Source organism: Phocoena sinus, chromosome 10 (genome assembly GCF_008692025.1).
Source record: "Phocoena sinus isolate mPhoSin1 chromosome 10, mPhoSin1.pri, whole genome shotgun sequence".
In the NCBI taxonomy this organism is placed as follows: Eukaryota; Metazoa; Chordata; class Mammalia; order Artiodactyla; family Phocoenidae; genus Phocoena; species Phocoena sinus.
Window position 1 is genome coordinate 39,619,146 of NC_045772.1, and position 25,639 is coordinate 39,644,784.

Here is a 25,639-nt window from a genome sequence, read left to right on the forward strand (position 1 = left end):
CATTTTTTGTTTAATCCCACATATTGTCTTAATTTGATATTGGGACTTAGAATACAGGTGTCTACTGATATTTCTTTGTCTGAATTAACCAGCCAATCCCATCAAACTTTTTTCCCACTAAATCAAGGAATTGGTTAAACTATCCATCGGTTGCTTTCACATTTTGCATATTTAGCCCAAGATTTGATAAGGTTACTAATAGAAATAATTACAATAATAGTAAGCACTTTAGTGAGCTTTCATTTATTTCTCACAATAACCTTATAAATAAGATTCTCTAATTATTTCCACTTTACAGATAATGCAACTGAGGCTTAGAAAGCTAGATAACTTGTCCAATGTCAAACTGCTAACAGTGGGAGACTGGGATTTAAACACTGGCAAAAAAGCCATTTTGGTTCCAATTTACTAGCCATTTCCAGCAAATGTAGTTTGGCATTCAAATTACCTGGAAGGACCTCATTATATAATTTTGGTCTCCTTGGACATAGGTCAACGTACTTTGAGATAGACCATCCGAGTGCTTAAAGTTATTTTAATGGTAAGTAGGATAAACAAATTTGAAACGCAAGACTTGTTTTTTCAGGCCACAGCTCCTCTGTAAATAACTGATTATTGATTCAGCAGTTCAGCTCAGTGCTACCAGTCAGTGTGGGCATGGGGGGATATGTAAATATAGAGCACAGTCTAGTGAGAGAAGCGTGATGTTTGAAGGGTGTAAACAAACTCCTGGCATTTAAAAAAGGAAAAGATTTGTTCCTTTAGGATGGATCAAAAAAGCCTTCATGGAATCCCTCCACGTATAATGCTGTCTGTCCCAGGCACCCCTATGGCTCACTTCTTCACCTCTTCCAGGTTGTTGCCAAAAGGTTACCTACTCACGGGTCTTTCTCCAACCACCCCATTTAAAGCTTCTCCCCAACATTCCTTATTCTACTTTCCTGCTTTGCTTTCTTCATAGCACTTATCACCTCTTGGTGTACAACGTGCTCTTCTTATTTATTGGCTTCCTGTCTGTTTCCACACATTACAATGTAATCTGTATGAGGGCAGGGTCCTTTGGCTGTTTTGTCCACTGATGTAAACCTGGTTTCAGAACAATGCCTAACATAAAGTAGGGACACAATACATAGTTGTTCAATGGATGGAGGAAATAAGACTTCAGCTGGGCCTGAAGAATGGATAGGGTTTAGCTAGACCTTGGTGGATGGAAGAGATTCCAGGTGAGGGAAACAACTTAAGCAAACAGTGGAGGCAGCAAATCCCATCGCCTGTTCTGGGGACCAGTGTGCTGGTCAACTTGGTTCAAATATAGAAATATGGTGGGGTGTAGTCTGGAAGTATCTATATTATGTAGACCTGAGTGATTATGACTTAATTTTACAGGCAGCAGGAAGCCCATATGATTAGGACTCTTTAAGGATATTTCAAGGCTAAATATCCTTAATTTAATATTTAACTGTTCAACCAAATCATTCCAGGTACTTCAAATTTAGGGGTGGAACTGGGTTGCGTGGGTCGTGAAGCTACTATAATTGTAAACCCTGGCAAAACAGCCCACTTTGGTTCCAGTTAACTAGCTATTTTCAGCAAATGTAGTTTGGCATTTGAAAAAAGAATATATTTTTTTCTCTTTTATAGAGTTACGAAGACTGAATTAGATATGACCTCTGGCCTTGCCCCTTCCATGTCACAGTGTTGAGTTAGCCCAGTGGGTAGTAGTAGTCATGTCAGGAGCCCTTCCTTCACTGGGATACCTAGCAGTTACCCAACTACACATGGTTATGACTGCAAGCCACAGAAATAATGTCCTGCTAGACCCAACTTCTCATAGCTAAACCTCACAAATGCCTGTAGCATCTCTGATGCTGCTGAACAACAAGAGAGATGGATGATGGAAGAGGCGTGAGAGTGTCAAGAGGCACAAACTGTGATTAACAAATTGTGGGTGAAATATCTATCTGTGACCATGGGGACTCCTTTCTAGGACTTTGGGAGGAGACAGAACAAATAAGGGACCCTGAAGTTACTGGCTTCATGGTAGAGTTGGTTCTGGAACTCTGATGAAGGGTGTTAAGGTGAATGGGGAGGAAGACCAGGAGAGCACTGGATAGAGGTGATGAGGAGGTGGCTGGCATAGGAGTCTGGAAAGAAGTGTGGGAGAGAGGATGCAGAGAACTACATGATGATAGATGGCTATCGAACCAAAGGAAGCGGAAAGGTCAAAGGCGTCTGAAGTCAGACTTCAAGATACTAAGTAGAATTCTGGGGGTAAACTGTTCTCGTGCCTAAAAATTTCTCTGCACATTAAATACTCTTTTGTTTTAGGTTTAAATACATTGCATTTATTATCATTACTGATGTTCAAATGATCACATCTTTGGCCAGTGGAAGCCTCTTCAAGGTGACTCTTAAGCCTGTTGACATGACTCCCTTAGTCTTTGATAGTTTCCTTGTTTTCTGGTATGATGAGATGTTCTAGGCTTGTCTTGTATACCTTCCTTTGCCACACCTGGAATCTACCATTTCTCCAATAAGCTCCAGCTTCTTCTAGTGAGAAATTGTATTTTCACACCATTTCTGGTTCTGGGATGGTCGTGGCTACTAGGTCAGTCTTTGTTTCTAGGCCTTTTTACTGGACAGAGCCAGGAAAAGGTGGATGTGTATAGATACATACATAGGTGTATGCATGTATTTTGCATCTTAGGCACAGTAAATACTCTACATTTTTGAAAGAAACTGCTTATTGCTTTAAACTTGCTCTGTTAATGCCATTAGGCAATGAAAGCAGCAAGTTTTTAAATGGGGTCTTAGTGACATGAAAGAAGTCGTGCAGATTCCCCAGGCAATATATTTATAAAGAGAAGTAAATGTAGGCACCAGGAGAATTTGGTTGACAAATTAGTGGTTCAGTAAGTGGAACCTTAGCTTTAGCATATTTCAGCTGTTATACTTTATAATATAAAATCACCATGCTGCATGAGGGTGACCTTTTGAAGTTTGCAATATTTTTATTAGAGGAAGCACTGAATAACCAGTAATGTTGGATCTAATTCCATAGCCACGAACAATGACAGCTATAGTCTATTTTTGACCCTGTGCCATATCAAGAAAATTCCTCACACTTTAATTAGTTACTAGAAGATCAAGAATATAACTGATTTAATCACACAGAGAAGAAAATAAAAACAATTGTGTTCTGCTGTGGAAATGACAAGTCCTTCATTTGACTTTGCTTTTGAGCAAGTATAATGGACTTGAGGACATGGGGAGGGGGAAGGGGAAGCTGGGACGAAGTGAGTGGCATGGACATATAGGCACTACCAAATGTAAAATAGATAGCTAGTGGGAAGCAGCCACATGGCACAGGGAGATCAGCTCGGTGCTTTGTGACCACCTAGAGGGGTGGGATAGGGAGGGTGGGAGGGAGACGCAAGAGGGAGGAGATGTGGGGACGTATGTATATGTATAGCTGATTCACTTTGTTATACAGCAAAAACTAACACACCAATGTGAAGCAATTATACTCCAATAAAGGCGTTAAAAAAAAAAGAATATACTCACTTAAAAAAAAGAAAAGAATACACTTTACTCACTTTTTTTAAAAACTAAAATTGGGCTTTATAGAACTTTAAATCCCCAAATTTCCCCATCCCCAACACAAGCTGTAGAGAATAAATGCATTCCCATGAGGATTCACCCTCAGATTTTATTGTTCACATATATTTGAAATGCTGCATGTTCACACAAAACAGTATTGCTAAAAACTATCTTAGGCTATATACTTACCTAATATTTGTCTTTTATTATATAAATTAAGTATTAACCTAATGAGTCTCAGATAAAACAGTATTTTTCATATCATAAATGAATTTTGACCAAAAAACAAAACCAGAAAACGGAACAAAATTATAATTGGTCATAGGTGTTGCCTTTCAAAAGAGAAGCAGTTTTTCAGCTTTCAGAGCTATAGGATTGCCAATTGATACCTGGGCTGTGAAGTGGGAAAATAGGTCTCATCTTCTTTGCTAATTCTAATAAACTGAGAGTGGCTTCCTGGGTCTCTGTGTTGGGATGAATTCTGAAACTGCTTCCAGGTTCCATGGGAAAGAGAACTGTGACCAATTAAGGAGTGGGGCATCGTGGCACGTGTGCTGTGCATTTGGTATCCACGATGAAACAGCATCAAAAAACACAGTAAACATCAGACTCACCGGACAAGCCACCTACATCCATCTTCTTCAGGTTCTTTGCCTCAAGAATGACAACAGTCAGTTTGCCAGCAGTAGGTACGTAGCGAAGGGAGAAGCAGATATCACCCAATTTCTCTTGCTATGAAAACCAAAAAGAAAGTATATGTAATTTTTCAAATAAAGGTGAATGTGGTTTGTACATAAACACTGTAAACTCCTCAGGGAGGGGGATTATGACAATTAGAATTTGAAAACTCTTAACATTCACTGGCATTTACCCAGTGGTCTTTCATTCACTAAGGTATCATCAAGAGTGACTGTAACTCATTTCAGTTTTTAAGTAGCTCATCTATACTTTAACATTCATCAAAATATATCCATAATTCAATGGTTCAGGAGATGGGACCAAGATGACTTTTTTAGAGACTGTTTTCTGAATAGTACTGCAAAACTCTTGGCAAAAATTCATAACTTGATTAAATAGCTTTGAAAAGAGCCTAACACTTTTTTGGTAGGCTCAACCTACCTACTTTTTTTGTCTTTTGACATTTCAAATAGGATTATGTGTAATACTTAGACTTTTGGGGGAAAAAGACTTGGCTTTCGTGTTCCATTTAAATTCTATTTATTGATGAGAAATTGTAAATTCCTAATAGCAGAAAGGCAAAAAGGCAAAAACGTATATAAGTTTTTGCACTTTTAGTTTTACTCATTTCAAGTGAGGTCTTTCTTTTTCCTTATCCTAAAATTTATAAAAATCTAAGCGGTGGGTCAAAAAAGTGAAATACACAGTAACACAAAGTTTCTCATATACCCTCACGTTATTTCACTGGTATCATATTTTAGTTTCAAGAACATTCACCAATCCTATATTTGAGCATCTCTGAATAACTGAAGAGTTTAAAATGTTGACGCTATATAGAACTTTTACCTTTTTCAGAAAAGAGGCCTATGGGTTCTCCCACCTTAAGTGTTTTACTCTTTAGGATAACTAAGAACTTTGGTAATTGAACATGAAGATTTTTGCATTCATATTAATGCATGAGAGAGGGGGCAAGGGTGTGCAGTTTGTTGTATTCTCAGATGCTGGAGGTGCTAGACTGCTCACTGACATATGGGATTAAGTATATGTATGGCAAATCAGGGTTTATTTCTTTGCATCTTTTCCCTGCCCATCCCCCCTCCAATAGTAATTCCGAAGAAGGTAATGGTTGTGCCAGACTTTTGCAGATAGATTTCTAACATAGGAGTGAGGTACAGAAGGCCATATCCTCAGGTCTTCTCCTGTTGTACTCCTAATATGGCTGTTTTGGGCCTTCTCTGTATCTTGACGTATGTTAAATTGGCTAAATTAACTGCCTAGATGTAATCCAACAAATTAAGAAAATGCAATTCCTTTTTTGGGGGGTACTCATTAAATCCATCTTTCAAAAAGGAAAGGGTATCTACCTGTTCTATAATTTATCGATAGGTGAGAAGTAATATATTCAATGTCTGTGTGTGTGTGCGTGTGCGTGCACGTGAGAGAGAGAGAGAGAGAGAGAGAGAGAGAGAGAGAGGAAGAGAGAAATGGTACTTTCTGCTTATGCAATGCTTTTGAAAATATCACCACATGTGTGTATAGCCATGGTTCTTTCATTTCTTGAGTTCCCATAGCACCTTACCCACATATCTCTTAGTTACTAAGGGGACTTTTTCTGGTCTTACTGTGCATGTCTTAATTTCCCCACATGACTAAAAACTCCTTGAAGACAAGGTCCTTCCCTGAATGATCACTTTCCACATATTTTCAAAAAGTAAATATATAGAAATTGGAGCTAATTCCCCCATTTTGAATTATCTAGGTCATACCTCTCTTCCACTAGTGTAGATAATAGTTACTTGTAATGTGCCTACTCACCCCTAGGAATTAATGTACACATCAGGAGAGTCTAGAGGACTAGATTACATTTCATAGTCTCTGAAAATACAGAACGGGCCTCGATAGCACAGAAATTAATACAAAGGACGGACAAATTCATCTGAACCTTAGGAGACAAGAGCAAGGTAAATGAACAAAACTGCTGTTCAGAAATGCTCATCAGAAGGGTTCTTTTTGCAGGAGTCTATCTGCCACAGTAACCTTCCTGGGGAACTGCTGGAGAACCAGGCCATTCTAAGCATCCTAATCACCTGTTCTCTCTTAAATGACACCGTTCTTCGCGGCCCAGAATCTAATTCCACACTTTATAGGCATCTCAGGTGTTCTAAACAAAGAGTTGTCATAACTTCTAGTATACTTTGATTCTTCAATCTTAGGATATCTAGGGAATCTTTAAGATTTTACATATTTAGTTTCAGAAGAAAGCAGTTGCAGTTTGAAAAACCATACCTCAAGTAGAAGAAATATGTCAAGTTACCTCTAATTTTAAAGCTATGGGATGGAGGAAGAATGAGTGACCGGATTTCAAAGTGGATATTTTGGGAGAAAGGGAAATAGAGAAAAGTACTTATCTTAGCACCTTTTACAGATCTCCATTTAATTCATTAACTTAGGAACTTGAACATGTAAGATTTCATTTGCTCATAAAATCATCATAATTGGTATGCCAAAGTAAGCATGTATTTTTATGTTAATCAACTGAAGTTGCTTTTCAGTGCTTTAAAATTTTTAAACTCGGTTTACATAAGGTTACCTGATGTGTCAGCATGGAGCTAATGCTCAAAGGCTTTTGACTTGATCCCGAGTTTCCTTTTTTTTTTTTTTTTTTTGCGGTACGCGGGCCTCTCACTGTTGTGGCCTCTCCCGTAGCGGAGCACAGGCTCCGGACGCACAGGCTCAGTGGCCATGGCTCACGGGCCCAGCTGCTCCGCGTCGTGTGGGATCTTCCCGGACTGGGGCACGAACCCGTGTCCCCTGCAACGGCAGGCGGACTCTCAACCACTGCGCCACCAGGGAAGCCCCTGAGTGTTCTTTAGTGTCAGACTGTCATCTGGAATCGTAGAAACTAATATTCCTAACTGACAGCCCACTAGGATATTCTCCTTTCACTTTTAGACTGTCTTAGTAAATGGATGTTCATCAGCAAACCCTCCCCTCAACTGTTTGCCTTTTCAACACTCTTACCTGTCAGGGTCGCTAACTCATCTGTTTCCAGTGGCCACCTTACCTTTTGTTTTCCTCTAGTCATTCAGCCTACAAGTCTTGACATTTCTTTTTTTGGGTAATGTATCTTCAACTGTATTTTTTCTTTCACTTTTTTCTACCACCATCATCAGCATGACCTCTACCCTCACCACCTCCACTTCCAATATGACCTGCATCTCTACCATTTTCTGCCGTTACTATCATCACCTTACACCATGGCCTCCACCACTACCTCTATCCCCTTCACCTCCATTTCCACGCTGTGAGACTATGCCCTAAATACTTCTGTCATCTCTTTTGAAATAGTCTGAGCAAAGATTTCTTTAAGTCATAGTCTCACCAAAGTCCAATGTAGACCACATACTAATGCCAAGCTAATCTTTCAACGGTCCAAACCCATCTTCCTGGCTTTCAAGAAGCTCTATACTTTGCCCTAACTATCCAAATCTTTTTCTTCAACTTCACTACCTACTCAATCTTCAGAATATATTTTGAATTTGACCGTATCTCCCCATTTATAGGGCCATCATTCCAGTCCAAGAAGGGTGACCAACCACCCTCATTTGCTCAAGACTCTACTGGTTTAAGCCTCACAAGTCCTGTATACTGGGAGACTTCGATCCCAGGCAAACCATGGCTATTGGTAACCTTAAGTCTAAATCATCACATAATTCCTGACCTAGACTTCTCTAATAGCCTCCTGATAGCCACTCTGTTTCAACTCTTGCTCCTTTCTAGACTCTTCCTCACATAGAAGGCAGACTGATCCTTTTAAAGTGGAAATCTGGTCATGAGACAATCCTACTCAAAGCCCTTCAATGTATTCCCATTTCACTTAGAATAATCTGTATTCCTTACACTTAAAGGCCTTATAGATGGGGGTCTCACCCCTCCATCTCCTGCCATTATACTCCCGATCTTACTTCCTCTCCTCCAAACCCGTTAGGTACACTTCGACCTCAGACTCTGCCTATGCTCTTCCTTCTGCCTGCAATATTCTTCCCCCAGATACTATCATGGATTGTTCTATTAGTTTGCTCAGCTTTCTGCTTTACATGTCACCTCTTTAGAGACCTTTTATATGGCCATGCTATCTGAAGAGGTTCCATCCACTCCTAAACAGTCACACTACCTACCCCCGTGCCCTGCTTTTTTTTCCATCCTAGCACATATTGCTTGAAGTTCTATTTTGTTGAGGTTTTCCCCACCAGAGTATGAGATCCACAAGAGATGGCTGGCACAGAGCAGAGCCATATATGCCTATTGATGGAATAAATGCAGATTCCCTACTATCAATTATAGTCAATGTCCTCAGTATCCACAGGTTGGGTTCTCTATGGAAGCAAACTGATTTGCAAATGGGAGATTGGGATGTGTCCTTTGAATCAACACCTGTGGGAGAGTGCAGAAAGCAGGATGGCTCAGGTGGAGAAGTTGGGCTATGATGCAGTCACACCAAAGGCCTCAGTCGATCCTATGGGAAGTTCTGGAGCTAAAATAGCTCTTCAGAGATGTTCTAAATTCTGAAGAGATGAGTTTTATGCTCCTGAATCCACCGGTCTTTGGATGTGGCCTTTCCCCACATCTTGGACCAGGGCCTCCTCAGCTGTGAGGGAGATTCTAAGAAGGAGCAACTCAGTTGTTACGAGTGTCAGCCATCAACACTCTTGGCCAGTGGAATAAATGCCTTCATCATGAAGATGGTGCAAGACTGTGTGTGTGTGGAGGGGTCACCACAGCAATGACTACGTCTCTGAGCTATCTTCCTTCCCATCACCAGATTTTTGCTTAGTCAGGAAATTCATCTACAATGTCTGTCTGTAGTTCCTTATTATGCCTAATTAAATTACCCCTAGCCATTAAGCCCTAGTCCAAGTTCCATATCTTTAAGTATCTCCACAGTGCACAAGGATTTCTACTAGTAATTAATTGCTTTATAGCCAGTAGTATGGTGCCCAGAGATATTTCCCCCATTCATATTTGTGAGTTCCCCTCACCCTAATCTCCAGAAGAGGGATTGTACTTGATACTACCTAATAAGGCACATGATAGGGGCTTAGAAATGACGGTTGATTGCATTGAAAAGAGAGCCTCACCAGTCTTGTTTTGTAAACAGCATGGACACTAGTACTCGATATATCAACAGTGTTTCTAGTTAATCAACAAGTCAACTAACGAATATATTCAGAGGTCTTTCTTTGTTCCTAGTTCTGTGGACATGGCTCAGTTAGTCCTTTCATGAAACTGGAAACGAAAACATTCCTGGAAGTGCGGTTTTTATATGATAATTTCAAGACCCTATGGGGTTGCAGCCGACAGATGAGTGCTTTTGCTGGTATGATTAGCTCATGAAGGGACCTTACTACTATTAGAAATCTCAGCTTTATGTATAATTTATTTTCGTCAATTGCCTTGATCACTAGGTGGAAACTGCCAGTTAGTGTTAGAAAGTTCCAACTGTGAGATTCAGAGAAATTAACCTGCTCTTTTAGAATATGGAGCTGACAATCAGAAAGCACCTTTGTTCTGAGCAGCTTGATAATTCTGATATTTTTTTAAAAGCATCCACTGAATAGAGTAGACATGAATTAATGATTTAATATAGACAACTACAGTAATACCTTTCCTTTTTGAAAAGCATTATAGATACTAGAACAGAGGTCATCTCCATTGGGTAAATAAAAAGCTTGATTAAAATGAATATATGCTGGTTTTTATAGCACCATCCATCATTTTATGTGTAAAGAGAGGTGTTCACTTTAATGATCTTTGCAAATGGGGCTAAGTTCACACACTTGTTGGAAATGCTATACTTTTGAATGAGTTTGAAAAAGGTACCTGAATTGACTTAATGCTGTGACATTTTAAAAGGACATATTCTATTTATGTTAATCTTTAGATTTTTCTATGTGCTAAACTGGAGATACTCTCTCTGAATAGAAGGTTTTTTTCTGAGGTTGGGCATCTATTTAGAGGTGACAAATGGCAGTCCAATCTCTCAAAATGAAAATCTAGACTATTTGCGTATTCTCCACTTGTAAAAATACAAAGATATTATTCATTTATAGGAAAGGTCAATGTCAGGTTTTTAATTTTAATAACAGATAGGGTGGCTTTAAACATATCCTTTGTGTGGTAGTATCTTTCAAATTCTTTTTATTCCCATAACTACTCTCCTACCCCTGAAGTATCTGCAAATCGGTATTTACATCTAATGGTCCAGATGGTCACAGTGTGAAATGTTGCTGTGGCTGTACCCAGGCTAAAAAGACTGAATCTGGCCTAGCGTGCAAATGGACAGTGAATGGTTCAGGTGAATGAGACTATGTTATTTCTTTTAATACTTATTTTTGTGAGGTTACCATGTAATTGATTAACTTCATATGCATTCAACTATTCATTTCTTATTAAGCAATGATTAAGTTCCATCATAAACTCTTCCAAGGTCTAGTCTAGGCTCCGTAGACACCTAGAGGAATACGATGACTTTAAACAAGTTCAGAATGTAGTAGAAAGACAAATCTAAACAGAACAACAATATCATGTGTTAACTGCACTCAACAGGTGGCACAAATACTCTGGGGGCAAAGAGGAGAAGGTTGAAACTTGCCAGGGTCTAGTGATAGAATTAAGGAAGGAAGACTTTATTTGGAGATTTATACCCCCAATAATCAAGGATAAATTTTTCCAGCCACCCCAAATAAACATCCTTTGTAAAACAAATGTGCTTGCCATGCAAATGTAGCTTTAGGACAAGTCTTCCAGCTTTCCCCTTTCAGCTAGAGCTAGTATATATGGGGGGTTGGTGACATGTAAGTGTGCTTGAAGAGAAAATACCTGAGCTGAGATGGGAAGATTCCACAGGAAGAGTCAATGTGAACCCCTTGAAGGACAGGGCAAGAATGTTCCAGGCACAGGGATGCACGGGCAAAGTCTCTAAGCGCTTAAACAAGTTACTCTTCTATAAGTATAAAATGTATGTAATTTAATTAAGGACAGATTTCTATTTATGATTTATATCTTCAAAATTTTTTCACTATATCTTTAACTTCTACTTTGATGAAGAGATACACTTGTAGTCCTATTAGAAATAAGAATTAACAACAGAAAAGTGGATATTCTGAAGTGCTCTAAAAATGATGAAAATAGAAAATCAAAATGCCTATAAAAATACAGTGCAGTACAGAGTGATGGAGAGAGTACTGGACTGAGACACGGGCATTAACTATTTGTTCATCAAACATTTATTGGGCTTCTCCTATGGGCCACCACTGTCCTAGATACTAGGACACAATAAAGCATACAAAACCAAGGAACAAAATAAACATGGTAAAATACAAGGCAAAGTAAAGTAATTAGAAGAGTGCTTGGCACATAAAACGTACTATGTGAGCACTTGCTATTATAACAAAAATCCTATTTCAACCACCTTCTTCCCCATACATAGTGCCATATATAGGGAAGAGGGTGGTCGAAATAGGCACTATCTAGAGAAGCCAAACTTCTTGAATGAATTGTCTACAATCACTGTCCCTATTTGTTCATGTTCTACTGATTTCTCCATTACTTTATTGAATTGAAATGGTTTCTGCCAAGTTTTCAAATGACATCCATCTTGATAAGTCATAAATATTTTTCAGGTTTCATTAACCTGAACTCTCAGCAGGATGTGTTGACTTCTCTCTCTTCCCTGGATTCTGTAATTCTGGGGGCTTTCTTGATTTATCTGCTCTCTGGCCACTGATTCTAGTCCAAGCCCATTTCTTTTCTTCTTAAACTGATATTGTCCCAGTCTATGGCTTTAGTTACAATCCGGAAGTGATTCCCAAGATTGTTTCCTCAGTTCAGATCTTTTATCTGGACTCCAGACTTATATATCCACTGCTTACTTGTCATTTCCACATTAGTACGTTAAATAAAGATCTTAGACTCAAATGCCAAAAACTGAATTGCATTACATTTCTCACAAGCCTGGTTCACTCTATTTCAGTATTGGTAACCGCCTCCAAACAGTTGCTAAAGCCAGAAAACTGGGCATTATCACTGACCATTGACTTCTTTAGAGATCTGATTTTACCTATTAGAAATCTCTCAAGTGGGTTCACTTGTTTCCATCTTTTTTCCAATAAATCTCTAATATTTCAATATTAGAGTGTTTACCCCCTAATCCAATCATCTGTCACCTGGGATATCCTAATAGTCTCTAAATTGTCCTCCTCCAATTTACTCCTGGAATATAGTGGGTAGAGTCGGCCTCTTAAATAACAAATCTACTTAAGATCCTCAAGTAGGTCTTCTGTCTCTCTTGGGATAAAGATCCACAACTTTACCACCAGTTAAAATATTCTTCAAGGTCTTGTTCCTGCTTACTCCTCAGCCTCTTCATATCGGCCTTCTTCATATCGTGAAATAAGTCATGCTAACTGTACTCTTAGCACCACCATATGAACAGTTCCTTTTGCTTGACACATTCTGTCCTTTCGTTATTCTCCCTTTTATGTAAACTTCACTCCTCTTTCAGACCTTACCTCAACATTTATTTAGAGAAGCCTTACCTGACTCCCAGACTAAATAAAGCCTTTCTTAAATATTCTTTAGTGGTTCCTTATACTCTTCTTTAGAAGTTCTGACTGTAGTTACCATCACTATACTCATGCCCAGTAATTGTAATGATATACAGCAATCGGATATTGATTTGTGTGATTATTGGCTTGCATCTCACTTACGTGAACTTGACCATCCTTATACAGTACCCTTTTAATCTGTATGCATAGTTCTGGCATATAGGACATGATTAGCACATATTCATTGAGACAAAGAATGCATACATATTTGAGTGCTCAACTCTGACAGAGACTGCTAGTTGTTCGTCAAAATCCATTCTCTTCTTCCCGGACACATAGCTAGACTACATTTCTTAGCCCTCCTTGCAGTTGGATGAGGTCTTGTGATTGGATTCTAGCCAATGGACCGTGAACATTGGCTAGAAGTGAAGTGTGCCCTTCTAGACTCAATCCCCCGTAACTACTTTGTATGATCTTTCATCTCTCCTATGACTGTGACAGTGACCTCTGTGACCTTCGAAGCCACGTGCTGTAGATGGCAGAGGTTCAATTTGCCAGGATCCCCAAATGGCACAGTAAAAGAACCCTACCTGCCAGTGTGGAACCACTTTGTACTACGGAGTGAGCAAGAAATAAATTTCTTTTGCTGAACCATTACATGTTTGGGCCAACTTCTTACTGTAGCCTAGCCTTACATAATTAATAGAAATAAATGAATGAATTCTAAACAGTGTTTTCAAAAGTATGATTAGTGATCCATTTCACTTTCTGTGGTTAGTAGAAAACGAGCAATGCTTATACTTCATTAATTCAGTTTGCCAAATGCTTATTTTGTGTTTTCAATATGTCAGTCATGGTGCAAGGTACTAGGAAGAATGGATGATGAAAACTTGTCCTTGACCTTAAGAAACTTATTCTGTGTTGAGGGGGACAAGCATAAAAACAAAAGTTCAACATAAAATGATTAGTGCCATTTTAGAAATATATATTTGGAAGGACCAGTATAGAGAAAGTAGAGGAATTTGTTGTAGTTAATTTCAAATGAGAATTTCGAGTGGCGGATAGGGGAATGCGACCAGAATGTAGAATGGAAAGTGAGTCCTGGCAATGTCCTTGTCAAAAGATTCTTCATTCTGTAGTGTGCTTTGGGGCCTGAAATTCCACCATCCATTCCCTTCCCCTAAAGCTTTAGATCTCTAGGAGCCCTTTAAAATAATATGAAACACTGTTTTGCCCCCTAGAGGATGACATGGCAATCCATCATGGTATTAAATTTTAGATGACAGTTCTTTGGGTTATGGAAGATTTATCTAAGTGAGTGGAGACGGGCAAAAACACCAAAGATGGTGAGTATGTCTCCATAGCTAGGGATGCTGCCTTAGTTAGTCAGAGAACCTAAGTAGGAATGCAGGTGAATGACCCAGTTGTATGAGGACATGTGAAGCGAAGGGAAATAATGCAGAACGTTTGTGGAAAGTATCTAAAGAGACCAAGTTGCTTTGTCCCTTTAACATTCTCTCTCTGTTAACTACATGTCCTTGATTTTCTAGGTCAGACCCAATTTTAAATATTCTATTTTCTTGTCTTCATGTGACTTTTGGGGCCTCTTCCAAATAGTTAAATTTGGATTATGGGAACCAGCGTTATCTTCTTTTAAACCGGAAGTGTGGCTACTAAGTAATTTTGAAATATGAGCAACCTATTTCTACATAAAAATGCAAATTTGACCTAGGCAATTATAAAGGAAGCCATTGTAAATAAATAATATGCCAGAAGATGGGCCATTGGTGCTGGAGCAGTCATGAAAAACAATGCCAGGTAATCCTTGGAAGGCATAGTTTGGCACTTTCAACTCTGAGATGTGTCATTTTTACTGGCAGAGATAAGCATTTGAATGATTTATACATAGTCTTTCTGGTAGAGCAGCATTAAATGTTTACTAATCATACTCAACAACTGCAAAGACTTAGTATCCTGACCTCTGTCACTCCATAGCTACGTTTACTGGTGCATCCTAACTAACGTGAAAGGTACCATGGGGGAATAGGGTCTTGACAGAGAGAACTCAGAAGCCAAGTTGCTGTTTTATCCAAAGAACACTTTCCCTTTTTAGTTCTGGGGTGGTGACCAAGAAATCCAGAAGGAATGGTAATACCACACAAGTAGGAGACACCATTGCCCCAGGAAGGTTTTCCTTCTTCTCAGGGAGGTCTGGGTGAAAGGGAAGGTAAATGCTCCGTAGACTTGAGTTCTGCCACCAACCACCTCAGGGGGGCACTGCAAGCAAGTTCTTCCTGCACCATTAAAATAGATGAATCGTGCCTGCTCTTTCTTTCCGTGAGGGTTACATAAGACCCACCTGTGAGCCAAGAGGAGCTTACAATCATGGAGAAGAGAACCAAAAAGAAGGCAACAAAAAGAGCACGCTATGCACTAGGCTAGTCACACAGAAGCTGGCAAGGGGAGAAAAGCCACTTAAGCAAGGTGAGGGAGGTCATAGGGGCCAAGTCCAGCTTTTCCACTTCCGGCTTCAGCTTGCCAAGGGGGCTGCCCATAGCAAATGGGAGCCTTGAAAAAAGAGAAGATGGGGGGGGAAAAAAGCCAATAAATTGAGGTTGGAGAGGCAAGGCAGTGGAGAAAAAATAGAGAAAGGAATAGAGGAGAGAAAAGAAACTTGAAAAACAGAGTAAGGAGTCAGGGGAAAAGCCAGTTTGTTTATCTTCCAATAAAGTGCAAGTACTTGACAATGAAGGGGAAACTGAACATTCCTGAAGGGATTGGTCTGGGGGTTCTTGATACCCATCAGTAGGGGAAGAATGCCACGGGAGTGGGGGATGGATTTTTGGAAAGGGATGGATTATGGGTTAGATGTGTGAATGTGTAGCAGGGGAAGAAGAAGACCAGCTTTTTGACTGTTCTGGTTCTCATAATCTATATGAGCAAGAAGAACTAAGAGAGCAGAAGTAGGAGGATTCAGGTTAAACACAACTGCCCTTTTGACAGACTCTTGGAAAGGGTGGTCTCACTTGAACAGATTTTTGAAAATACAAAGGACAACCTATGAAGATGACACCAGAGCAGAGGATGAAGCCCATGGACATACAAAGGAAAATGATAAAAGTATTATATAAAGAAATAGCAAAGGAGATGCACACTTATACAACAGAAATGTTACTACATGAAAGCAAATTCATTTTGGATTGCAGGCAACAGAACAAGAACTATTGCATGTTGTTGATTGCACGATGTTCTTTTGCGCTTTCATATCTTTGGACATCTGCTTCCTTTAACTGGTATAACCTCCCTCCCTTTGTTTTACTACTGGATTCCTCTTAATTCTCAGCTGTCATCTCTACTGAGTCATCCCCTGGCCATTCTCATGAATGGCTTTTCTTCCCTATTTTTGTTTCAATGACACCTTTTTAAACTCTCAGTATAGCTTATAATATTATACACAAGATGCCTGTTCCCTATTTGCCTCTTTCATTAAACAAGGCTTATATTTTCATCACTTTTGCCTAACAAAGTGTCTGCCATATGGCTAAAAGTTGATATAAAGTTACAGGTCAAGAGCCATTGTGTCTTACTGCAGAAAAGGGATAGGACAGAGGAAATGCCAATTTTTAGTTTTTGTGCTATTGTAAGAAAAATTTGGAATCAGTTGGCCAAGACTCTGATGGGGAAGAAATGAAAAGCTATGCTATATGCACTAGTGATGTAAAAACAAAAAACAAAAAACTGTCGAGCACATAGCTGACAATAAAGTTTCTTTAGAGTTAAGATATCATTTGGGTTTCTTATTAAAGGCAAAGAGAATATGGACATGGAATCTTGGGGATCAAGCTTTCTGAGAGAGTAGACATGCCAAGGACAATGTATAAATATCATTAGTGGAAAAACCAGACAGGACAAAAACATAAAAGACCCAAAGAGAAAACAGTTACTGTTTGGGAATAGGTTTTAAAAGTGATACGCGAGTAACACTGGGAATTTGGCTAGTTTGGTTGGAGAGAAACTCTAACTAGATTTATATATAATAATTCAACTACATTTTCTAGTAAAGAACTGGTAAGAATAAAATGAAATCAAAGAAAAGAGCTTTGAAATACTAAACCTGTACATGAGATGTATTAATATCATTTTCTTACTAGGTTAATATCAGTAGAATAACCATTTTTAAATAGTTTCCACTACTTCATTATTTATTAGACATTGAGTAGCTGGCTCTTGTAAAGATGCAAAAGAATCCTCATTACTTGATGATATAACAGCTGAGGTGGAATATTTGAATTTCTGAATAGGTACAAATCCCAATTATGACTATGGCCATTTCCAGGGGCGTTGCAACCCTCCATAGATGGAATACGAGGAGACCTGTAAGGATTATTGAGATAAAGAGAAAAGTACAGTCCATCTTCTGTACCACAAGTATGTTGCATCTACTTGATAGTTTCAGTGTCACTGTGAAAATAGTAATATAATCAGATTGTGGATAATGGAAACAAAATCTTTCTCATGAACAGCCGAGTTAATTCAGCTTTCAGATAAAGATGAAAATATATGGAGTTGCAAATTATATGCATATAGATTAGGCATTTGAATTTATATCTTCATCTTCGCTATGTAACTGACTTGAAACAATGTGAAGAAATTTGCTTAGCTTGAGTTACCCCCTTCACAAAATAGATCACCAATCTCAAAGGTGATAAGTGAACACCTCTAACAACATCTACATTAATCTCAGTTTCTTAGTGAAACGATCCCATCTACACATTACTACTTTATCAGAGTTTGGCTTTTCTCTCTCCAGTGGTGATCTTCTGTTCTCATTTATTTTTCCTTAAAGGTTATGCAGATAATTAGTGTATTTCTCATGTAGGCCTTAAATGCACTGCGTGTTGTGGCAGACTTACAGAGGAAGCCAAGATCATCTCTAAGTATATTTGGAATTCAATTTGCCAACATTTCACAAATTGTTCATTTTGCAGAAACAATTTCATTTCCATCTGGTTTGCCTAGGGGAAAGTTCACTGGTGCTCATCGTTAAGAAAATCAGATCATTAGGGAATTCAATGGTCCCTTGCATGGAAATGGGGATGTCACTACATCACACAGTGCAAAAATAGTTTATCTGCAAATGGGTGTGATGTGAATTTGCTTGGAAGCTATGTCTTCAGACAAAGAAAGCACATAGGTATATCTTATTTGCTTCATTTTGCATGTATTCAGACTGACAGCTGGAGTGACCTGCTGAGATGTCAGGGTTTTGTTTTTATTGTTATGTAAAGGACATCACAGACTAAAAGAATTTTTAAGAATGTGTGTTATGCAACTGTAACTCAAGGCATTTTAAACTGTCATAATTTTCCTCTTTTATTTGTAATGGCATTCTGGTTTTCAACTTTGAACATCATACTTTTAATGAAGGAAACTTAGCTTCTAGAAAATGTGACTGAGAAAACGGACCCATAAATTTCTGGCCAATTTCATCAGGTGATTTTTTTATCATTTTATTAGGATTTAGTTTTTATCTACGGTTTTCATCTCGGATTTTATTATGTGATATCCTGTTAATGGAGATCAATATAAAATTTTAAAAAATTTATTTATAAATTTATTTATTTATTTTTGGCTGCATTGGGTCTTTGTTGCTGCGTGCAGGCTTTCTCTAGCTGCTGAGAGAGGGGGCTACTCTTCGTTGTGGTGCGTGGGCTTCTCATTGTGGTGGCTTCTCTTGTTGCGGAGCACGGGCTGTAGGCGTGCAGGCTTCAGTAGTTGTGGCACGCAGGCTTAGGTGCCCCACGGCATGTGGGATCTTCCCAGATCAGGACTCGAACCCATGTCCCCTGCATTGGCAGGCAGATTCTTAACCACTGTGCCACAAGGGATGTCCCAGTATAAAAATTTAAAAAGAGAACTTTTTCACATTTGAAATCCCATAAAAGCATGTTTGCCAACACTGTACCTTAAAGTAGTTTGCAGATTTCCATGAACTCTTTCTTAGAAAAGTAGTAACCATTATTGTTCAATAAATTCTGCAAAGGGACAAATTAAGAGCCTGAGGTAATCCTTATTTCCATTGCTTTCATGCATATTTTTGGCAAATAAATAAAAATGACATAAATTTAAAAAAAATCACCATATATACTTCAGATGACCCCCCCAAAATCTTTTGACTCGGAGAAAGAATATGTGAAATCTAAGGGACATCATTTTGAATTTGAAGCTAAAAAGAATATGTATAAAATTGTTATGTAGGGCTTCCCTGGTGGCGCAGTGGTTGAGAGTCCGCCTGCCGATGCAGGGGACACGGGTTTGTGCCCCGGTCTGAGAAGATCCCACACGCCACGGAGCGGCTTGGCCCATGAGCAATGGCCACTGGGCCTGCGTGTCCGGAGCCTGTGCTCCACAACGGGAGAGGCCACAACAGTGAGAGGCCCATACCGCAAAAAAAAAAACCAACAAACAAAACCCAAAAAACTGTTATCTGAAAAAAGCCTTTAGGCAGTCAGAGTCCTTGAAATATTTGAAAAGATTTGTCTGAAGATAATGAATCATAGATACATATGACTACTTTTTGAAGATAGAGGAGTCTTATAGGTTTAAGCTTATGGGAAAAAACACAAAAAATGTAAAGAACGTATTGTACTATAAAGGGTTACTTTCAAACTTATCCAGAGTGAATTAAAGGCAGAGAAGTGAGCCAATGATGTCCCTTGTAGGTGACAATGGTACAGGGTCAGGTGGGAAATCTTTCTGAAAGACGTTGTTTCTAGTATAAATTAAGAATACTCGTTTGTGTGTGAGGGTAAAACTGAACAGCTTACAGAGGTAACCAGAGACAATTTTTCATGGGGTCATTGAGAAAGAGTTTCCTATGGTTCCAAATAAGGTACATCAAGAAAGGAAAATGGACTGGAGGTTAAGCTTTTATTCCTAAAAGGTATGAGGTTCTGAAAACTGATTTTTAGAGACAGTTAGTACCACAGTTAATACTGTAGTAAGGCTGCCGAGTCCAAATCTTGACCTGTCACTTACTTAGCTGTGATCTGGGGACATTCTTAACCTTTGTGGGACTCTGTATCCTTATCAGTAGAATGGGAATGATAATAAACTAAAGGACTGTTGTGAGGATTAAAGAGTTAATATACACGTGCTGTGCATACAGAAGCTGGCACACAGGAAGTGCTCAATAAATGTTAGTCATTGTTAATATCGGGCTTCCGGGCTTCCCTGGTGGCGCAGTGGTTGGGCCCGCCTGCCGATGCAGGGGACGCGGGTTCGTGCCCACGGTCCCACGTGCCGCGGAGCGGCTGGGCCAGTGAGCCATGGCCGCTGGGCCTGCGCGTCCGGAACCTGTGCTCCGCAACGGGAGAGGCCACGGCGGGGAGAGGCCCACGTACCGCAAAAAAAAAAAAAAAAAAAAAAAATCGGGCTGCCTTTTACAGATCAGCTTCTATGTGTTGGATACTTCATATAATTTATTCCATATCTTCACAGCCATGAAGTACAGGTTATCATTGTCTCTACTTCATAAATGGACAAACTGAGGCTCAGCCCTGTGGAGTAACTTTGTTAACGTAACATGGTTATTAGAACCCAGAACAGAGGTTTGTTAAGCATCAAAGTCCATGCTTTTTCTTCTATGTGGCAAATCTCGTGAAATTTTAATTTTTTTTATATTGGGTAATCATTGTTCAATAGTATCTAACACTAAGCCTGTAAGATACTATTAGCACAAGGTGCTGAACTGGAAAAAAATGTCACATGGCAGCATTTCCCTGGTGGAAGTGTTCATAGCCAGATTCTTCATCTCTAATATTGCGCCCTCTGTTAAGCCATTTGCAATTGCTTTCATGTCTTCCTGAGCGCACAGGAGTCAGGAGGCTACAGTTTCTGAATGACCGTCTCAAGGTCTTCCATGTATACCTGCAGACTATTGAGATGAAAGGTTTCTCAGAGGAGCAGAAGCACGTCCCAAACACAGGCTCCCCGATTCTCCTTTCCGTTCCTGAGGTTGCCTGAGTTAAATGTATCGACTAAAAGGAGATGTATTACATCATCTTGAATCAGAAGGGGTAATCAATTATATTCTTCTTTCCTCACAGGGATTTGGTGAGGTCAAATAAGGAAAAAGTGGGTAGAAGGATAAGCTTTCTGCAAAAAGCAGGATAAATAAATGCAAGAGAGGGATTATTGCAAGCAGTGACTTAGAAAAATATAAAAGCAAGCCACATTCTCTAAACACGTGATAAGTGCTGTATTCTCTGTTCTCACGTGGCCAGAGGTCAATGGATACGGTGTAGGGATGGATCTGTGGCTGAAGTACCTGTTGGGCTACAGGTAGCAGAGGTTTAGAGCTGGAGTCTAAAGTCAGACAGACCTAGATTTGAAACCCTGGTTTGTCACTTCCTAGCTAGGTGACTTAGGGTAGGTTGTTTCATCTCCCTAAGCCTCAGTTTCCTCCTGGATAAAATGGGGATAGTGATAGTACTGATCTCAACTGGTGGCTGTGAGGATCAAGTGAGAGGAGATACATCAGGTGCTTAGAATGACGCCTAGAATATGGTTTATGTGCACACTGCATGCTCGTTATTTTATTCTTAGCATTTCTATCCATCAAAAATTAAGATTGAGTTTTTACAAAATACAATTATATCCATCTTTGTGTGTTCCTTACTCAGCTGGTGTGGGGTACAGTGTCTGGCACACAGACACTCATATTTTTGTTGTATTAATGAACAGAAGGACAATGTCATATGAATGCTGATACAGAGTTCTCGCTCAGTCAGCCCTCTTACGAGTTTGTTCTTGGACACACAGAAGAGCTGTGGACATGGACAGCCAGCTGTGGGACCTGGTAAGATGTCTATGTGGAGATGCCCATCTCACTGCACTTGGGCCCCACCTGAGGTCCTCCTTCTGCAGGGTAGCTCAGGGTCTCCTCACACGGTGGGTCTCTCTGAGTTGAAGTCCACTGAATCCTATCCTTGGGTAAAACGTGGCTTGGATTTTGTCCCCCCCACTTCACCCCTCAGTGACCTTGAGCTTGGATCAGCACAGGAAGGAGCAGGTGCTTGTAGTGGTTTATTATACTTGTCGGCTAACTGGGAGGAGTGGAAGTTCCTGAGGAAGCTAGAAAATGTACTAGCTTAATGGCAAGGATGAAGGTTGTTTTCTTCACTTTCTGTTCATCAGGACATTTTTTGCTTGGGAGGTTTCTTTCCTTTGAAGAAAGGACATGACTTCTGGCTTTAATTTATAAGCAATTTAGAAAAATACTAGACGGTTAAGGAGATGATGGAATCAGGAAAATTTAAGCAATGCCGGTTGATGCTGGGTAGGGTACTATATAGGAGAACATAAAATATGATATATAAAGCACTTAAACAAGTTTGCGATGGGGGAGAAGTAGGATGTTAATATGATCTAAAATGGAAATGAATTCTGTTTTTTTTTTTTTAATGAATTCTGTTTTAACCAACATGTCCAAAATAGAACTTAATGTTTATCCTTAAAATTAATGCATCTTTTGTAATTTCATTTATTGCCCTGTTTGCTCACTTCTCAGTTAACCAAGCTACAGTTGGAATCACTTTCAATGGCTTTCAAGCCCTCACTCTTCTGTCTAATTGAAAACAAGTTTCTATAAATCTTATCTTAAAAACCTTTTCAAATTTGAGTTCTTACTTTCACTGCCACGTAATTTCATGAACTCTGCCTCTGGAAGCAGGAGCCTTCAATTCATCGTCATGCTGCCAAAGGATTAGCTTTCTAAGCCATAGAGCTGATACGGCCACTGGCAGCTTTAATACCCTCCTGGTTGCCAACTATCAGAGTAAAATGTTAACTTCCAAATTCAAAGCACTAAAATATTACCCTTATTTATTTTTGTGGCTTAGCCCCTGCCTCCATCATTCTCCTCTCACATGCATTACATCACAGCCAGACATTATTTCTCTCCGAATGTTTCAGATGCTCACCCTTCTTCCCCTGATTGGAAATCCTTATTCTTGACCTGTTGAATTCCTAATCATCCTTTATAACCCACCTCATTCATATCTAATCACCCCTTCTGAACTCCTCACCTCCAGACAGCATCATCCCTTCCTTGTTGCCTATGAACTCCTTGAGTGGAAAAACTGTATCTAATTCATCTCTGTATCACCAGGGCCCAGCATAGAATGATCTGTAGATATGTTGTTGAATTGAGGCATCAGATTAATGAAAAATCTTCCACCAAGGAGCTATTTCCTTTGCTGATGTGTTTTCGTTTGGGATAGTTAAATGTAGAAGGTACAGAATATAGTTGCTTATATAGGAAGCCTTTAGTATATAAAGTGAATTGATTGCTGGAAAACAGGGCAAGGGTTTTTATGGTTATGTGTTAACAGGAGCATAGGCTCAGACTGACTTAAGATACAGACTTGGTAACTTAATGGGCGTATGACTGTGGGGACTCCCTTTACTTTTCCTTTATAAAATGAGAATACTTCCAAGAGTGTGTAGGATGGCTATGGATATCAAACAATGTGTATAGCCTAGAATACAGTGCTCTTAATTTTATTGAAATAAAGAAACTTGTATATACAAGTTTAAAAATTGGGTGGTATATCAATAGTACTCCTGAACAGACAGGAAAAAAAATGTGTTGACAGATACATGAAAGAAATGTAGAGACTTATTACTCTAGGATGAGGCCTAGACTGAATTGTCAAGTTTATAGTAAGAGGAGACACACAGCTTCCTTAAACTATTATATAGCTCCTCCTTAAACTATTAAGTTTATATATAAACTATTATAATATATTATATAAAACTATTATATAATTACATAATATAAACTATTATATAGTTCCTATCTATAGTAATCACTTAACAGGGAAATCTTCATTTTCCTTATAATTTGATTTCTGGTTGCAACCCTTGAACTATTAGAGCTCAAACAGAAAAAGATAAGATACCACACCAGCTACGTCGGTCATACTAAGATCTTTTCTTCCTGGGTTCAACATGTGTCTTTTAACTCTTTGCAGACAGCATATTTATCTGTGCCAGTGGCAGGGTATGTGTGTGGGGATCCGAAGAAGTCTCTGAAATGAACACAACCATTAGGGCTTTAAAATGCCACTTGATGGGTTATTCATTTAAAAGCTATTACCAGTCAGCTGCCTCTTGCAGGCAGAGGGAAAAAAATATCTGTGGTTTGAAGACACTTGAAATCAGAGATTAGCAGGAAGATGCTCTCTCATTACCAAACAGGGAGCCAGGATGTCAAACATCTTTAGTTTCTCTAAAGACACAATCTCTCTTCCAGAATTTGCGTAAAGGGCAGAATGAACTAAAACAACCCCTCCCCTCACGGCGTCACCTCTGCTGTAATAATACCCTGCATCTCTCTGCCTGCGCCCCCAGATGCCTGCAGTGAGCGGCCCTGCTCTAGTGAGCACATCTCATTCTGCTTTACCACTTGGCTTTCTCAACTCTTGCCTTATCATTTTTGGAAATGTCATTCACATTTATATGCAGGCCAGTGCACAAACCAAAATTAATTTAACTCACAAAGGCATGTTACTATTATTACTTTTGACACCATGGAGAACTTATTAACTATAGCTTGTCACAGGCCTCTCAGCCTGAATACGTTCCTTCTCCATGCTGTAGTCCGGCTAATCCGAGCTAAAGGTTTTCTGGATTGCCAGACACTGTAAAAAGTCAAAATAGTTGAGTTTTTCAATAATTAGGCTAGACAACTAGGGCACCTACCAGGCACCTGTAGGGGACCATGGACACCTAAGGGGATGGGAGGAACCCCCAGTGACTGGGTAGGATGTGGGGCATGGGGGCAGTGAGGGGGAGGAGAAGTGGAGGTGGGATGGGACTGGCGCCCCTGAGGGGCGGCTAGGGGAGGGGAAGGGATCCCACACCCGAAGAGGGAAATTAGGGAACCATTGGGAGGGCAGAGGATCAAAAGAGAGCATGGCCAGGTTTCCCCTGCCCACTTGGGCCCCCGGGAGCCTGTTGAGATCCCAGGCCTGATTCTCTGCCCACTGAGGCCCCCTCCAGCCACGTGGGCCCTGAGGGAGTGGGAGGGAGGGAAGGGGGAGCAAAAGTAAAGGCCAGACCTCCAGGACAGCACCCTTGAGGGGCGGCTTGGGGAAGCGAGGAGTTCGTACACCCAGAGCGACCCACCCATGGTTAGGGGTCCAGTGGTGATGGGGGGACCCTGGGGAAGGTGTGAAGGAATCAATAGCAGAATCACTGAGGCAGAAGAAAGGATGAGTTGGAAGATAAAATGGTGGAAATAAATGCCAGGGAGCAGAATAAAGTATGAAAAGAATTGAGGACAGTCTCAGAGACCTCTGGGAAAACATTAAACACACCAACACTGGAATTATAGGGGTCTCAGAAGAAGAAGAGAAAAAGGAAAGGGTTTGAGAAAATATTTGAAGAGATTGTAGTCAAAAACTTCCCTAACATGGGAAACGAAATAGTCTATCAAGTCCAGGAAGCACAGAGAGTCCCACACAGGATAAACCCAAAGAGAAACATGCTGAGACACATATTAATCAAACTATCAAAAATTAAATACAAAGAAAAAATATTAAAAGCAGCAAGAGAAAAGCAACAAATAACATACAAGGGAATTCCCATAAGGTTAACAGCTGATCTTTCAGCAGAAACTCTGCAAGCCAGAAGGGAGTGGCAGGACATATTTAAAGTGATGAAAGGGAAAAACCTACAACCAAGATTAC

General features: G+C 39.7%; 1 protein-coding gene across 1 annotated transcript in view; it reads right to left on the minus strand.

The window, feature by feature from the left end:
* Positions 1–25,639, minus strand: part of SYT1 (synaptotagmin 1) — a 431,119-nt gene that overhangs the window by 81,024 nt on the left and 324,456 nt on the right. Inside the window, 1 exon segment of the mRNA XM_032647220.1 lies at positions 4,215–4,332. Coding sequence (XP_032503111.1) covers positions 4,215–4,332 — 118 coding nt within the window.